An 18150-nucleotide genomic window follows, 5' to 3' on the forward strand; every position below is an offset into this window, starting at 1 on the left:
CCATGCCAAGAACCTTGGGATCATCCTGGACACCAACTTCTCCATGAGAAGACAGATCAATGCTGTTGCCTCACCATGCTTCTACATCCCTCGAATGCTACACAAGGTTTTCAAGTGGACCCCACTTAACACCAGACGAGTAGTCACTCAGGCTCTTATCACAAAACATCCTTTACTTCAGAATCCCAGCCCATGCTCTAACTCTTGACTCCAAACCTCTCAGAATGCCGTTGCCAGACTCATCCCACATAATAACCACATCTCTCCACACCTCAACAGTCTCCACTGGCTCCAGTACAGGAAAGATGCAAGTTCAAGCTACTCACCCACGCATACAAAGCTCTCCACAACACTGGCCTAGCATAACTCAACCACCGCCTCAGCTTCTACCAACCCACCTGACACCTTCCATTTACATCCCAGGCAAGAGCACAGCTCTGTCACATCAAAAAGACCAGAAGCGGAGGACGTTCCTTCTCATACCTCGCAGCCAAGACCTGGAACGACCTCCTGCAGCATCTCAGAACCTCTCATTCCCTCACGGACTTTCAAAGGAACCTTAAGACATGGCTCTTCCAGACGAAATGGGCATGATCTCCTCCTCCCCCTCAGGCCTGCCCTACTCAGCACCAGGCTACCCTCACAGGTGATTAGCCATGCTCTACAAATCCACATAACACAACATGCTTGAACTGTACAAGGAAAATCTCAAAGAAATATGAAGATGAAAAGTCATTGTTTATATACACTGAGTTAGAGGTGTTGAGGATGAATTTAGATGTGTTATTTTAACATTTGTTTATCCTCTCTTCTTCCTTCTGTAGACAATCCCAAGTAATTTAGTCCTTCTGTTGTGGGCAAGTGACATAATTAATGACATTATTTGATTTAGAGGAGACAGATATTATTCAGCTTACATACCCTGGTCATACTACTGTATTCACTTAATGCCAGATTATTTAAAGAGTGTATATTTTCAGACCCACTACTGTATTAAAAGCATCAGTATTCTTCGTATACTTAACAGAGTCCCCATTTGCTGAAAAATACCCATAATCAACAGTACAATCACCACCAGTCAGAACACACCAAGCATGAGCAGTGCCAGATTTCCTCCTAGGCACATAAACAAGTCACATAAACTGCACATAGTTGCAGAGCAAACTTCATTCACAACAGTCTGGGCGCATGCAGAAGTAATGCATGTTTCCTCCACTCACAAAAAAGCAAAGCATGGGTAGCAGCAATACATGATTAGAGGATACACAAGAAAGAGAGCGATCAGGCAAGCTGCAGCACCGCAAGACTTTTCCCCACAGACACAAACACTGAAACGGTGTAGTGCAGGAAGGAGCAGTGCAAGCTTCTCTCACATACAACAAATGTACTGCAGACAGCAGCAGCGCACATTTCACACTCACACTTGAGTATAGCTCAAGCAGCAGCTGCCCAATCTTCTCCAGCAGAAAGTAAGTACAGTCTAAAGTGTCAGCAGAAGAGTCCTAAATAGGTTTCTGCAATGGCAACTGCGAGGAATCCTCAGTCGGCAAATAATAGATGCACCTGAAGGGACTCAGGCTCAAAGTAGGGGCAGTCAAAGCCACCCCGATGGTGGCACGGGCCCTATGTTGAGGGCAAGCATCAGGTGGCTTTGGTGAAGGTTTGCAGTGGGTGTGCCTGTAGTAGTTTGAGGCAGCACATTGCTTCTGGTGAAGGGAAAATTGAGATTTAGCATGATTGTTCTGCCCTGCTTAGGGCAGCAAGCAACCCAGCAGTTTTTGCCAGAAAAGAAGCTATTTCATTGATTTATCTACTTATAAGTGTTTTTGAATGATACACTCTAAAAATTTCCCTTCATGTTTTTTGCATTTGTGTGACCTAGAAGATGGTGAGCCACTGACAGCTCGATCAAGATGCCAGCTGTCGCTCCGCTTGAGGTACTATTAGATCCTCAAACCTGAAACAAGCCAAGCTTTCATGTGGCCTCTGCATGCCACCTATGCTCTACCCCCATGTGCCTGGAATAAAAGCAAAGCATAGATCTTTGGTGTAAAAATGTGAGAAATAGATAACCATCTAGTGAATGAATTTCGAAAATGTGAAACCAGAGAAAATGGGATAAATTTTCATTCTCGTCTTGCCATTATCTAATAAACCATTTGTGGTTGTTTAGGAACATCAATCACTCAGGTTTCAGGAGGGTACAGCAATCAAATATTAAAAAGGAAATTCTGTACATTTCCAAAATCGTTTGGGCAGTCAAAAGAAGGTTAAATGGGGGAAGGGATCTCCAGTCAGTGGCGTAGCGTGGCGGGTGCGGGGGGGGCGGCCGCACCGGGCGCAACATCTGGGGGGGGCGCGCTCGCACTCGCAGCTCTCTGCCCCTGCCTGGCTCACTCACGCAAATTACTTGCCTTGCCCCGGGTGCTGACAACCCACGCTACGCCACTGTCTCCAGCAGCCAGCTTTCCGTGAGCTTCCATTAAGGAGAAAGATATTTGGCTTCTGTGGCCTTTTTTATGGTCTGCCTTGACAGTGCAGGAGTCCCCAGACAATTATGTGATCATCACTAGAGAGTAAAGTTTTACCCCTGTCCACAGGTTGGGAGACAGGAGTACATGTTTTGATTGGGTAGATGTTGTGTGCTTCAACAAAAAGATTTCTGCCCCCCCACCCCCACAGCTGTGATTATTTTGACGAGCTGGACCAGAACACTTCTGCATTTTGGGGGAACAGGCAGAGATGAAGGAGGAGTGAAAACTGACAGTTTCAAGTCTACCGGTCAGCTGTAGCTCTATGAGCAACAGGAGCACATATTGCAATGGGTTGACACCTCCAGTGCCATTTCTCTCTAAGGCAGGAGAACCACTGATGAAGTGGTCTGATTGGAAAGAATACGTTCAAAATTATATAGCAGCTACTGAAGAGAAGAATGACGAAAATGTTTCTTCTAGAAGGAAAAAAAGAACTCTACTACACAATTTAGGTCCAGAAGGCCAAACCAAATGAAAACAAAAAAAAAACGAGACCGGAGGGGAGTACAGATGTATTTAAGGAAGCCCTTGAGGGTTTAGATGCTTATTATCGACAAACAGTATGTGTAGCCATAGAGAGGTTCAACTTCTTCCAGTGTAAACAACCTAATCTGAATCGATTGAGGATTATGTAGCCAACATAAAAGAATTGGCATTTACACGTAAATTTGATGCTTTGCATTATGATTGAGGGACCAAATTGTGATGCACTGTAATAAAAGCAGCATACAAGAAAAGTTGTGGGTGTGTGGATAAGCACCACTGAATTAAATTATTGAAATTGTAAAAAAGGGGAAATTATCCAAGAGGTGGGCAAAAGCTGCATTTAAGAATGGAGGAAAAGTTCAACAGGAGTCTGTGTGTACAATAACGAAGGTTAAGGAGAACAATTAAAATCATGAAACACAGGGAGGAAAGGTAATGCAGGGAAGTGAACAAAGTGGAAAAGGTGCATATGATGATAGACGATTCACAGGTTTCAGATGCAGGAACAAAGGGCACATAGCCAGGGACAAGAATTGTCCAGTTATTTAAGCTAAGCGTTCATTCTGCAGCATTTTCGGGCATTTTGACAAGATATGTAGAAAAAGGAAGACGGGGGGGGGTGAGTATTCTGTCAACTGTGTGAAGGGAAACGATGAAGAGGAACAATCGAGCGAAAGTGGTTCACAAAGTGACTACAGCATTTTAATGTAAATCATACTGTATTAGATGTGAGAGATGGACTGAAGGAAAATCCGGTATGCAATATAACTCCTGGGGGGTGTGGGTGGGGGGGGGGATGTTGACTTACAAATTATTGCAGACTCCGGTTTCCCTTATACTACTGTTCAACGTTCTGTGTGGAATGATACATTTTCTAGTGTATTGGGTGAAGAATGGAACCCATTTGATGTGCATCCTTTCACCTTCAGGGGGGAAAAAATTCCCATGGTTGGGTACAAACCTGCCACATTCAGATTTAAAGGGAGAGAACCCCAAGGCAAATTATATGTAGCTGAAAATGCCCTTCTTTACTAGGGTGGATAGACCAGGGAAAATTAGGCATCAATCTTGATCCCAACAGTAGTGACCAAGTAATGCTGTTAGGGGAACCCATAGTCAACATACAAGAAGAGTTGTTCAAACGATTCCATACCATATTCTCAGTCAAAGAAGGGAAATTGAAGGGGTTCACACAAAGTTGTACTAAAAGAGGGAGCTATATCCATTAGCCACAAGGCTAGGATACTGTTTAGCACTAGGAACAGTGTCATGGAATATCTTGACAATCTGGAGAGGAAGGGTATTATCGAGCCCGCGGATAATGCTAAATGGTTGGCTTCGGTAATGGTAGCTAGTAAATCCAATAGCAACATCAGACTATGGGCTTAATTACGTTTTCAGCGGATGGAAAAGCCCGCTTGCCGAAATTCCGACAGGGATGTTGGCGCCATTGTGGCCAACTCCCCACCTGGCCCATTACAATGTTCCCGCTGGCCCAGCGGGAAACGGCCTAAAGCATTATGAGCCGGCTCATAATTGAGCCGGCTGAAACGCTGTAGTGCTTAGGGAGCACCAGCACCTGTTGCGATGTTCACTGTCTGCAAAACAGACAGTAAATATTGCGATAGGGCTGGCCAGGGGGGCCTCTGCACTGCCCCTGCACCCCTTCTCCACCAGCTTTTTCATGGCGGTGCAACTGCCATGAAATTGCTGGTGGAGAACAGGATCATAATCCCAAGGGCAGCGCTGCCCTGGTGGATTAGGACCACCAGCCCGTCGGGACGCCGAAACCTGGCAGTGCTGGTGGTCCAACTGTGGCACAACCGCTGCGATCATAATGAAGCGGTCGGACCACCCCTTTGGCGGCAGTCTGACAGTCACTGTGAACCTGCCAGTCACATGACCACCAGGTTTGTAATAAGGCCCTATGTGTTGACCTTAGGGAATTAAACAAGAACATTGTTTAGGATAGTTTTCCTCTTCTGAAAACTGATGAAATTGTTTCTCAATCTACAGACTGCAAATGGTTTTCCAACATTGACCTGACCTTGGTCTCTACCAGATTGTATTACAACCCTCCAGCAGAGAGCTAACATCTTTTATCACTCCCTTCGGTTGCTATATATTTGTGTGCATGCTGTTTGGCCTAGCGTCAGGAGCAGCAGTCTTCCAACGGCTAATGCACAAGTTGTTTAAGGGTGTCCAAGGGGTGACAAATTTTCAAGATGATATATTGATAATGGGTAGAGACAGGCATGAACAATATATTTAGGGTAAACTTGGTGCCGGAGAAGTGAGCTGGGAAAGCGCTTACTACGGAGATAACTAAATGTATGTTTGCCTTAGCATCTGTATCTTGTTTAGGACATGAAGTAGGCAGAGATGGCATATCACAAAGAAAAAGATTATTGAGCCTATCAACAGGGCTCCTGCTCCCTCATCCAAGGACGAAGTCAGATCGTTCCTGGGCCTTGCTGAATTTTATGCTAAATCTGTAAAAAAAAAAAAAAAAAAAAAAAACATTTTGCCTTCAAAACCCATGGTCTGTGACAGTTGCTGAAGGCCAAACAAGTTTTTAAGTGGGATGAGGAGCAGAAGAAAGATTTTGAAAACATTAGCATTATTTATGCGCTGCTATTTCTTTATGAGTGTTTGAAATTGGAGGTTGTAGTGTAGTTACTACTGATGCCAGTGGTAAGGGACTGGGGTGGTTTTGACACAAATCTCAAAAACAGGAGAAGAAAACACAGTAGCATATGCCTCCCGCTCTTTATCTCCAGCAGAAGAAAAGTTCCCCGTAATAGAGAAGGAAATGCTTGTTGCAGTGTGGGTGTCACAGAGGTTTAGGCAATATTTGTGCGGGACCAGCTTCAAACTGCATACTGATCACAAACCTCTTGTGAAGGTCCTTACGCCCAAGGAAGTAGCAAGGGCCACGTCGCAGACAGCAAGGATGACACTCAGAGTTTCGATTTTGTTTATGTTGTACAATACTTGCCTGGAATATGGAGACATTGAGAATACTTGGGATGAGTATAGTTTAGGAGTGGTTGGTGAGGAAAATAAGGCCATATCGAACGAGGAATGGGAAACGTGTTACAAGAAGGATGAAGATTTACCTATAGTCAAAGCTTATATTACCAATGGCTGTTCAGAAAAAAACAAGTTGCAGAAGGGTGTAGGACATTATGGGAAATTAAGGATGAATTTTCCCTAAATGGAACAGGGCATATTCTTAGAGGAGATAGAGTATAGCCCCCAAAAAGTCTGAGGAATACATTTTGGGAAAAAGTGATGATGGGCACCTGGGAATTGTAAAATTCAAGAAGAAAGGGAAATCATTGTACTGCTGGCCAGGTGTCGATGTAGATGCAGAGCAAATTGCTCGGAAGTGCCAAATTTGTGTAAATTCAGACAAGGGGCAACTATGTTTCGCCCTCCCTTAGGTGACAGGAGATGCCCAGAAAACCTGTGGGAAGACCGGAGTACAGCTGTTCTAGGACCAAGATTGGATGTGTGGGGAGTACCCAGATATTTAATTGCTATTAACGACCATTATTCTAAGTGGCCGGAGTATGAGTTAACAGAGTCGTGAATGCTAGCAACATAATTCCTTTTTAGGGAAATTTTTCGGGAAGGGATTCCTAAATCTATTTTGAGTGATAATGGGCCACAATTTACTGCAGAGAAAATTGGATTTTTTTTTTTGCCATGAAAGGTTTTGAAGAAAAACATACACCGATTTACCGACAGGTGGGTAACAGAGTTGTAGAGCATTTTAACAGGGTGTTATTGGGGAGGGAGCAAGCAGCCATCTATGCAGGCAAGGTTTGGGAGACAGAAGTGAGTAAAACTGTCTGGGCGTATAGCACAACATCCACAAGTAACAGGATATAGCCACTTCAGGATACTAAGGGGGCGGGATGAGTTTAAAGTTATGTAGTAAATAATCAGCCTCAGTTGTGAGAAGAAATTTACAGACATCACAAGATATGTACATGTAGTATTATAATAGGAAGCATGGGGTGAAAGAAGTGTATTTGGGACCAGGAGATTAGGTTACAGTCAAACTAGGTCACAAGGTTGGAAAGGGAAAAGCAAATTATCAGAACCATTGCAAGTAAAAAAAAGTGAATGCAAGATCTGCATTGTTGAGCAATGGTAAAAGATGGCAGTTTGGTAGGATGTCAAGCTGTAATAAAGTGCTAATATGGGGACAGAATAATGTAAGACAATTTCAAACACATAACTGGATGTGGGATGAATGTTTAAATACACTTGAGGCATCTGATATTAATGGTGTAACAAATTTGGACAATAAGGTTTTTAAATCTAGGCCAATTGGGCAGAAGGATGTTTCGGTTCCTTGATCCAATGCAATGGAATCTATCAGGTCTACCCATGATGGGAGATCTGTACTTTTACCCACCAAGTTTAATGATTTTGTATTAATTAAATGCCTAGGTAAAGTCAAAGTGGTATAACCATCTAACACTATCTTAGTTAGTGTGATACAAGTCAAATATGTTGAGATATGCTTTTTATAAATTGCTGTATATATTATAAATATTTTTATTGTTAGTGACGCAAAGAGAGGGGATGTGACATCCAGTATGCATACATCATGGTCACATCATAAGGGCAAGAGGAGTTCTAGTGTAGAAGGGAGAGAATGTACTCATGTAGAATGTATTAGTGACAGCTGGGAAGGATCCTGAGCTGTTAAGGCATGTGCCTGTTTCCCCAATAAACTACCAGACTGACTTCTTTGGTGTTTAGTGTTCATTACAAACCGTTCTTGCACAGGCAAGAGCGACTGGCTTTTCCAATGTTTGTTTCTTTGACTTTTCCAAGAGAGTGCATTTTTGCTTCATCTCTCCCCTGTGTACTATTCCCAGTGCTTAATGTGCGCTTGTTGTTTCCCGTGCTGAGCACCGGCACTTATTTTTGAGGGCTGGGGCTTATTCTTCTGCCTCAAGCATTTCCTGCTAGCAAAAGACACATATGGGAAAGACGGAGGAAGTGAAAACCGAAAAAGCGTCACAAGGGGAGAAAGCAGAAAGCTGCTAGAGTGAGCTGAAGGGGCAGGGAGTGGCTTTATTTAGATTGAAAAGGCCCAAGATGGCTTCACGTTTACGCCGCCTCAGTATTCGTGTTCCCACATTTAATTGCAGCAGCCGCATGTTTAAGAGGAGGGCTTTGAGCACCGGCACGTTTTTATGTACAAATTAAGCACTGACTATTCCCCTCAAATGACCATTCCTGTGCTCTCCTTGTTGCTCCCCCACCCTAGGTTCTCCTTTCTCTTTGCCAACCCCTGCATGTTCTAGGCTTTTTTCTTTGCTCGTAGATATAGCTCGGCCACTCCAGTGCAATGATACATACATGCAAATGCATAAGAGGCATGAACAACTATTCACCATCACACTTTTTTTGTGCAAATGCTGTTCCACTTTGACAAACAAGCATTTTTTTTCCTTTTTGGTGATTCAGAAAAGCATCAGCAGGAAATACCAGAACAGCTCATTGCTTCCCAATCTGTGGTCCTGGGACCCCTGGGGGTCCGCAAAGCCTTCTCAGGGGTTCCATGACGGCTTAGAAAATGAAATATTATCAACAGATAAACAAAGTGTATATAATTAAAGTGGCCACATCTGCAACTGAAAATTGTAAGACGTACTGTAAATGTCAAGGAATTTGTAATTGGAGGCTAAAAATGAAATTAGTATTGTCAGATTGATTTGTGGGAGAAGTGCAGGGGCATCAAGTATGGACGATGTATGGCTTCAATTAAATATAGAAAAGCTCCAACCGTCCTAATTATTATTATTATTTTTTTTTATTTGTAAATTAAATAATGTGTTTTGCTTTGTGTTTCAAATCATCGACAATGCCTAGGCCAGGGTCCCCAGCTTCCAGTAATAACACAGTTGGGGGGTCCTTGGATTCCAATAAGGATTCAGTGGTGGTTCCAGTAATGATAAAGTGGGGGCCCACAGAAGTCAATGGGTTGGGAACCACTGGAATAACTAATAGATGGGATAAACATCATTGAAATGGGAGACATAGTGCCTCTGCCAATGCCTGTTTTTTTTAATTACTTGATTCATAACTCCACACAACCAGTTGGAGTTTTCGGGGTGCCCTCCAGAATTCAGACAACTTAGAAATTAGAAGCAAGAATCTTGTACTACATAACTGTATTTTTAAAACTTCCCGCGGGACAGCAGACAAAAAACACCAGGGCCACGTTGACCGTAAGACACTTTTACACCCGCTTAACGTATTCCAAAGTGTTTCACTCTAAGACAATATCTCAAGTTTGCCTATATTTGTATAAACATATATTTATTAAATAACAATGGTAATCCAATTAGATTACTGAATCACTGTGAAATGGATAATGACTCAGTAATTTAATTAGATTACTAGTGCCTTCTAATAATGTTTTATACAGACATGCAAGTCCCACATTATACATGCAAATTCCTAGAGATGGGGAAAATGTAGGCGTCTGGTTCATTTGGTATTGGTTTTTAGGCTCTATTTACATGATAATATGGGCACATGTACAGCACATGAGGTTTAATATTACAGGTGAGACGTTGCTTTATTTCAGTCAGGACGGCACGGATGGCACTTAATCAAATGCTGTAATACTTTAAGAGACAATCTTGCAGATCCTGGAACTTTCATGCTTTGTTGTATGTAGATCAAAGACACTACAGATTTCACTCCTGTTGTATTATCAGTAGTGCGCTGTGTGCGTCTGCCTTGGAAGAAGCCCGTTATCGGTAATAAGGCGCAGTGCCCTTGTTTGCACCTGGAACAACAATGTGAAGGTGCACCTTTGTGCAAGCAGGGCAGAGTGCCTATTTGTAATACAACTGCGGGACTACAGAAAAACATGTGCGTGTGCCAGAATATGCATCGTCATTTCTTATCGCCCATTTTAACTCGATAAAGAGGACACTTCCAGAGGATCGTTTAAGCACCCCATTCAATAACCTGTCTGCGGTTTAGCCTGGGACGTCTAGAGCCATCACGTACTATGTCTCTGCGGTAATACTTTGCCTAGAATGGCAATCAATGGATTTCTGGCTTAGGTGAATAATTACATGCATGTTTGAAGCCTTTGCCATAAAAAAATACACTTGAAGTGGAAAGTAATGTGCTTCTGGAGTATTGATATATTTCACTGGGAAGAAGCAAAACTATCCCTGATCTTAACATCTCATCAAGGTGTGTCCAAATGTTGGTGCAAAACAGTCACAGCCATTCCAGGCTTAAAGGGTAACCACAGACTGTATTAATCAGTGCTTAATTTGTAATAGAATGCCTAAAAGTCTGCTCAGAAACTTGCGGCCAGTGCTTTCAAGTGTCAGCACACTGAATGACAAGGCTGCATAGTCTTGAATTGAGCTCATGGATCTTCCATCCACTATTAGACACTGCCTGTCCTTTTATCCCACTTGTGCAGGTTCTTGACTTCTCCCTCTGCAAAGGTTTTTCTGTCTTTCTCTTCCTAGTTCTTTCCCATGTGTGTGCATTTTACCTCTCTTATACATGTTCGATGTCGAATATGTCTAATGAGGAAAAATAAGTACAAACCCCCAACAATGAGTGCTGGTGAGGCCCATCAGCAACCACTTGCTCAAATTAAGCACAAGTGATAATTATTCCATTTAGCTTGACTGTTTCAAAATATATCTCAAGTGACTGTCCTGACATGTTGAAGAAGAGTTGTTACATTCAATGTGTTGCCTAACCCTTAACTTCCTAATCCTGCGACGTACAAGCTTTTGAAAAAAAAGACACAATTTCACCAGGAAATGTACTGATTACTTGCAGGCCAGTTTGCACTAATTTTTAATACATCCTTTACTTAGTTGTTGGAGACAGTATTGCCTTATGTTTTCTTGTCAATACCGCAGCGTCCCCCCTTGCAACACTCTCTCAGACTCTGGCCAATGTGGGTAAATGTAAATTTAATGAGAGGAAACAGAAAGGCCTGCTTGCTCTCACTGTTCTTCTGGGATCAATTCAGGGAAATGTCAGCACTAGGATATGGTCTTGATTGCCATATGGCCAATACGAGAGCAATAGTCAATTGATCACTTGTCACAGACAGCAAGGTCATCCCTTGCTCACCTATGCTGTCCCTCACTCAGTGCTGACAGATTAAGACATCCTAATTTGAAAAATATAGCAGATCTAGAGATCACTTGTGAGACACAGCAGAGCTTTCTCTCTTGCAGGAGGACAATAAATACTTTGCTGGAAAAATAAACTTTAGACCTTAATTGACACTTCTACAATTATACTAAAATTGTGATTGTATTTTTGTAGCACTTACAACCCCTGACAATGCGTTGAAGTGCTTTACAGTGAGTATCACGCTAGAACGGAACCCAAGGTTAGTGGTTAATCCAGTGGCTACTGCGATAAGTCATGTGCTTTAAAGAAAAATAGCACACATATAGTTGTGATAGATTACATTAGTATCAGTTAGATGTGATCATTAGTGGGGACTATGCGGTTTCAGGTGAATGATTGGTGAGATAGATAGGCTGGTGGTGATTAGGTAATGTTAGGTTTCAGGGATAGGGTTTTTAAAGAGGTAAGGCTGTGATCTCTGAAATGACGTATCAGTCATCTGCAAAATTACAGAAAGAGACTAAGGCAGACAGACATGAGACTGAGAGGAGACTATACCTCAGAAATAGAAGGTATGTAAAAGATGGGAGGGAAGAAGAAGGTCACTAAAAAAAGAAACAAGAGAAATCAAGCAGAAGCAAGTCAAGATCAAATCTGCATACAGGGTTTGTAGAATATAGAGAGAGAAAGCTTTCTGAGAGAGCAAGCAATTGAGGAATGTAAACTGTAGAAAGAAACAGCTTGATACATAGTGCTCCATATCCGGGGCAGACAGCTTAAATGTGTGATTCAGAGATACATCTTAAACATTAAAGCCTTAGTCTGTTGTTGCCAAAACTAGGACAGCGCTTTTGAACAGTATAGCGTATCTGAACCTTGGTACAGAGTCTGTACGCTGCACAAGGGGAGTTGGTACTGAAAAAGATTTTTTTTTCCAACATCTTACAAAAAAAGTGAGGTAATCAAAGGGATTTTTCCACTTATTCACAAAACTTTGTTATTTAGCACTGGCTGAGACCGCCTTGCCAAAGCACAGTCAGATTTATACCCTGTTTTCTCACCTAATTCCATCCAAGTATATGCTGTGCACTGCTGTGTATGTGGCCCCTGTAATATATATGTTGTACTTATAATTGAAGAAGAGTGATGGAGGTCTGTGGGTTCCATTTTGAAAGCCCCCGGTCTGTTCCTGTGCACAAGATAGGGTTCAAGTTGCTTTCCCAGACAGTGAAAGCATATCAAGAAGGATGCAGGATGCATTCTTGGTCAATGTCTTTGTGGCTGTTCATAGCTAGGTGCAGATAGCTCACACCTCCTTGTGCCTCGTTTGTTGGTGCTTCAGGCTGCAGACTACCCTGCTGTGAGGAGCATCACCCCACACAAAGGCTGTGTCTGCAGAAAAGGGCAGAGAGGCAACTGAGAATGAAACCACCTCAAACCAGTTCTCCTACCTGCAGATCTTTGAAAAAAATAACACTTCCCTGTGAAATGTTAATTTCCGGCCAAAAAAACAAAACTCCTTTTAAATATTTGCAAAAGGTATTAGCCAGTGGCAGCTCCTCCATTAAAGCGGAGGAGTGTTACCCCCACTGAAATGCCACCAGAGATGAAAACAAAAATGGTGATGCAGTTATTTCATTACCATTTTCTTTTTCCTCAAACCGTCCTGTCAGGACGGAGCGGGGCCTGCTGAGTGGCAGCAGGGAGGAGTGGTGGGCTGCTTGTGCATTGGTTTAAAGTGCGCATGTTTCTTTGGCTGGCCGTCTTGCGACAGTCATCCAGACATGCGCACTTTAGACTTCTCTAACCCAGCTGTCTTAAGACCGCTGGGTTAGACGAAGCACAGCCTCCAGTACTCTTAAGAGAGCTGTAAACGGCCGATCCCTCCAATCCTGGCGCTGCTTTCATGCTGGTTACCAGCTTGAAAGCAGCACCAGGATTGGTTAGCTGTATTTGCTGAAACCTGGAGGAGACAGAGCAGAACATGGATAGGAGCAAGGATGTTGTGCAGCAAGCAAGATAAGTGGCTATTTCTTTTTCTATTGCCACTCACCTTGCATGCATGCACCCACCTGCCACCTATTTCCTGCCCCCACGCTCAACGTACTTCCCAGCCGCCGCTGGCTGCAAGAAATTTCACTTGTTGTCATCCTATGGACGCAGGAATGATAATGTATGCTTGGAACGAACTCAGTATACAAGTCATGCATTTTTAAAGTGGCAGGCACATTCTCGGCTTCCTCAACCATAGATCAGTAATTTTGTCAACATCAGCAGTTGAGAGAAAAACAGCACATGTTCTCGAAACAAGCACTTTCTGTGCATAAAGAGACACAGCAGGTAATCTGAGTGAATGATGCATACTCACTGGACAAGGATGAAAATATGTAATGCCCTAAAGTCCACGTAAGAATGCAATATTCAGAAAGTGAGAAAACACAAGAGGGTGTGCACCAGCATGCACAACACCAAACGTAGTGTAAGAGGAAAACACACAATGCTGGGTGCGGGTCTTTAACAAAATCAACCCTAAGTGTGCTAAGGATATAGCGGCTAACTAAAATCTGAGGGCATGATTGAGGTGCTTGTGCCACGTACGGGGAGGGGTCGTTAGCCTGGTACAGGGCTGGCAGTAGGCAGAACTCGAATGAAATCGCATATGGGGTGACATCTCAATGGAAATTCACTCGGTGCTACAATATTACCGCCGTGCACGGACATCAGAGTGTCACTCATAGAATTCCCACCAGCTCAGAGGTCTAGCCTAAAAGCCTGGCAGGAATTTGATTAAGACTCCAAGTGTGGCTGGACTGTGGTTCACATAGCACGTTATAAGAACTGAATAATACAAGGGACTATCAAAGAACATGAGCCTTTCAGTGACTTATAGTATGAACTATCAATTAACTGTAAATTATACAACAAAATTAATTACTCACATTCCAACTGAATGTATGTGTGATAGGAGCCAAAACTCAAGAATAAACTTTGTTGCAGTTATAACATAGGACAACCAGAGGGTAACATTCGACTACGTTACTATACCGGGCTCTACAATGTATTTAAAAATCCAAGCATGTGTTTTTATTCTGCACATCACACGCCAAGCGTTGGTGACTGGTGAACTTTGAAAGTGGTGCAGCATAAAAAACAAACTAAATTGCACTGAGCATATGAAGTGAACGAGCCCGGAAACACTTCAGGGGTATTTCTGAAGGAACAACACCCTAGATAATTGGGGAAATAATGCGGCCAAATAGCATATTTTAAAGCACTATATGAAACTAGATTGGCTAGATTACCATAGTTGCTTTCCAGAACTGGTACACATGAAGTATGTAAATAGTTCCATCCTGACCTTTGCCCTTTCTGACACCGAGTGACAGTTGGACGGGTCCTCCCAAAGAAATATTTTTAAAAATGGGAGAATGGTATTTATTCACTGCAATTTTCAAGAAAAATTGACTAAGAAAACATAGATAAACTGTTCGAATTGTCTCGGAGTGCAATTTCACTTCTACCTTTCATCATCTTTTCCTGTCCACGTAATTTCTTTATCATATACTATGACTCAGAATCACTTAGAACATTTGGATGGGTACGTGAAATATTACCCAATTTTCACAGTCTCAGAGCTGTAACAGCAGAGCTATCAAGTAATTTAAAGGGGTCTGACAGGCTTAGGCATCCATTGCGTTTATAGAGATGCTGCATGTTTAGATAGCAGAGATACATTTAGGTTACACCAAACAGAGGATTAGGTCTCAGTAGCAGTAGTCATGATAGTGCTGTATAAAGCTTTCAATACAGACAACGAAATGAAATTAAGAAAAATTAAAATGCAAAGGTCTCCCTAATAAAGTGCTAGCGAAAAAAGATGTTAACTTCAACATCGTTTTACACTCATTTTTTTCAACAAAATTCAAGTTATTCATGCATTCTAGCGCATATCATTATAAACTCATAGCTTGCTAGTGATCATGTCATGTGTGATACCTTTATAGAGTCCTGTTTTTTAGTTCATACTTACAACGTTAAAAGTAAAACTGCAAGTCCCAGAATGCAACATTTTGTTGGCCAAAGATGTCACGACTGAAATGGGCAACTTGACATCTACTCCCATTAAGACGTTGAAAAGATGAGAGCCACGCTAAGTTTAAACAGTGTCTCAAAATGCTCCAAAACATGTTGGTACTATAGACGGCATCAATAAATCTGCTCATCTAAGGAGCCAGGAAGCAAGTGATGTGCCAAAAATACCTCTGCCAGGTGAAATCCCTTCTTAAAGTGAAAAATGTGCCTGGATGAGGCCTAGCACAAGTTGGCAATTAATGTTTAATTAAACTGGAGTACAATCGTAGAGCAAAACTAAATTAAAAGGTAACTTGTGCAAGGCTCCCGGTCCCCAAACCACTATTGAACTGTCAAGTCCAAAGGGAAGCTCCCACAACCCACTCTGCAAACACTTACCCATTCCATGACTGGCACAAAGACTGGCTCGTGCAAGATGCCCCCAGGGGGGTTAAGTAAGCGATAACCAGAACAGATTTTTTGCATGGCTTCATTTACTCCTGGGGGTTTAAATAAAGCCCCTCCCCTCGGCGGACGCATCGCAGGCTCTCTGTACACAACAGCCGAATCCTTTTCCGGTCCTTGAACAGACACCAACTCTGTGTTTCACGTCGACGAGCGAGGCGTTTTTTCCATTACGACGGATTGCAGATTCCCAGGCGCCCGCCAGAGTTCTGGCGACGACGTGATTAAGCACAATCGGGAGCGCTCTGGTGGACAGCAGAACCATCCAAACGGCATTAAAGGAGCGTAATATATATTCACTACTTTTCGGTACACAAGTTGGTTTGCCAAATGGAGCGGTTGTGGCGTGACGAGCATAACTGCCGAATTTAAAGCCAGTTTCAAACTTCAGCGTTGGTTCAACGTCCCTTATTTGTGAACGTGACCATGCGTAATTTGGGGTAGTTCGCGAAAAGCGCTGCAATACTTTTACGCCGAGTTTGCGCTGTATACAAATAAATGAAATGGACTGGCTTAGTGGAAGGAAAGCCCACTCATGGATCTCAATGAAGTGTCATTAGTGCCGGTTTGACAAAGGCAAATGTGCGCACGTCCTTCTAAATAGAAACCATTCAATTGACAACTTTCTTATGTATTTGTATCCCTTTGGGTCTGACCCAAAAACCAAACCTGTTTAATTATGAGGTCTCGGGCATAGACTCCACCCATTTTTCCAGATTACACAAACCAAACTAACGATCAGGCGAGACAAAGCAATCACAACACTTACAAAATGTAAATGGGGTAAAAAGCAGCTTTAATAGAACAGGTTTGGCAATAAACAAAAACATCCTTAGCAAAAGCCTTACAAAACTACCCAACCTCACTAATACTTAATAGTCGCTTAAAATACAACCCCTCCCTTCTAATAAAGTTTACACCCCAGAAATGCCCCTTCCCATCCACAACCTTGTAATCCAGAATCCCTCAGCCCTGAGCTGCACCTTGATTTGTTACTCCTGGCCCTCCATGTCATATCCTTCCTCAATATATCTGAGCTCAAATCGGCGTGGGATAGACTCCCCCCTCCCACCCATTAATTGCCTTTTTTTCCTGCCAACCAGGAAAACCTGCAGGTGTTTTCCTGCCCCACTAAATAGTTTTGCCAACACTCACCAACTCCAGAATCATTCACTCAATCAATCAATCAATCAGTCGCATTTATAAAGCGCGCTACTCACCCGTAAGGGTCTCAAGGCGCTGGGGGGGGGGGGGCGGGGTCAATGCTCGAAGAGCCAGGTCTTGAGCTGCCTTCTGAAGTGAAGGTGGTCTTGTATGGCGCGAAGGTGGCTGGGAAGGGAGTTCCAGGTCTTCGCTGCTAGGTAGGAGAAGGACCTGCCTCCGGCGGTGGCTTTGCGAATGCGGGGTACGGCTGCCAGGGCTTGTCCGGTCGAGCGTAGGGTGCGAGGAGGAGTGTAGAAGGAGACGCGGTGGTTGATGAGTTCTGGTCCGCGGTTGTGCAGGGCTTTGTGTGCGTGGGTGAGGAGTCTGAAGGTTATCCGCTTGTTGACGGGGAGCCAGTGGAGTTTCTTCAGGTGACCGGAGATGTGGTGGTGGCGGGGTATGTTCAGGATGAGTCGTGCAGCAGCGTTCTGGATTCGTTGAAGTTTCCTCTGCAGCTTGATGGTGATGCCGGCGTACAGGGCGTTCCCATAGTCCAAGTGACTGGTGACGAGGGCGTGGGTGACGGTCTTCCTGGTGTCGGTGGGGATCCAGCAGAAGATCTTGCGGAGCATGCGGAGGGTGTTGAAGCATGCTGAGGTCACCGAGTTGACCTGTCTGGTCATGGAGAGGGAAGAGTCCAGGATGAAACCGAGGTTGCGTGCGTGGTCGGTGGGTTGGGGAGTGCTGCCTAGGGCGGGAGGCCACCAGGAGTCGTCCCAGGCGGTTGGTGTCGGGCCGAGGATGAGGACCTCCGTTTTCTCTGTATTCAGTTTAAGCCGGCTGTCTGTCATCCAGTTCGCTACTTCCTTCATGCCTTCGTGTAGTCTGGTTCTTGCTGAGGTGGGGTTGTTGGTGAGGGATAGGATGAGCTGGGTGTCGTCTGCGTAGGATATGAGGTTGAGTCCGTGTTTGCGTGCGATGTTCGCCAGGGGGGTCATGTAGATGTTGAAGAGGGTGGGGCTGAGGGAGGACCCCTGGGGGACGCCGCAGATGATCTCCGTAGCCGTGGATCTGAAGGGGGGGGGAGGCGGACTCTCTGAGTTCTTCCAGAGAGGAAGGAGGTGATCCATTCCAGGGCCTTGCCTCTGATGCCGGCGTTGCTTAGGCGGCGTATCAGGGTGCGGTGGCAGACCGTGTCGAATGCTGCAGAGAGGTCCAGGAGTATGAGGGCCACGGTTTCTCCTTTGTCGGTCAGGGATCTGATGTCATCCGTGGCTGCGATGAGGGCGGTCTC

At 43.8% G+C, this 18150-nt stretch overlaps 1 protein-coding gene across 1 annotated transcript in view; it reads right to left on the bottom strand.

Annotated features, from left to right (window-relative positions):
* KLHL17 (kelch like family member 17) overlaps positions 1-15821 on the bottom strand; it is a 170001-nt gene extending 154180 nt beyond the window's left edge. The window contains exon 1 of the mRNA XM_069241120.1: positions 15648-15821. Within this exon, the coding sequence (XP_069097221.1) occupies positions 15648-15788 (141 nt within the window). The 5' untranslated portion in view covers positions 15789-15821. The remainder of the gene's footprint in view (positions 1-15647) is intronic.
* Between the last annotated feature and the right edge of the window lie 2329 nt (positions 15822-18150).

This window comes from Pleurodeles waltl, chromosome 6 (genome assembly GCF_031143425.1).
Source record: "Pleurodeles waltl isolate 20211129_DDA chromosome 6, aPleWal1.hap1.20221129, whole genome shotgun sequence".
Lineage (NCBI taxonomy): Eukaryota > Metazoa > Chordata > Amphibia > Caudata > Salamandridae > Pleurodeles > Pleurodeles waltl.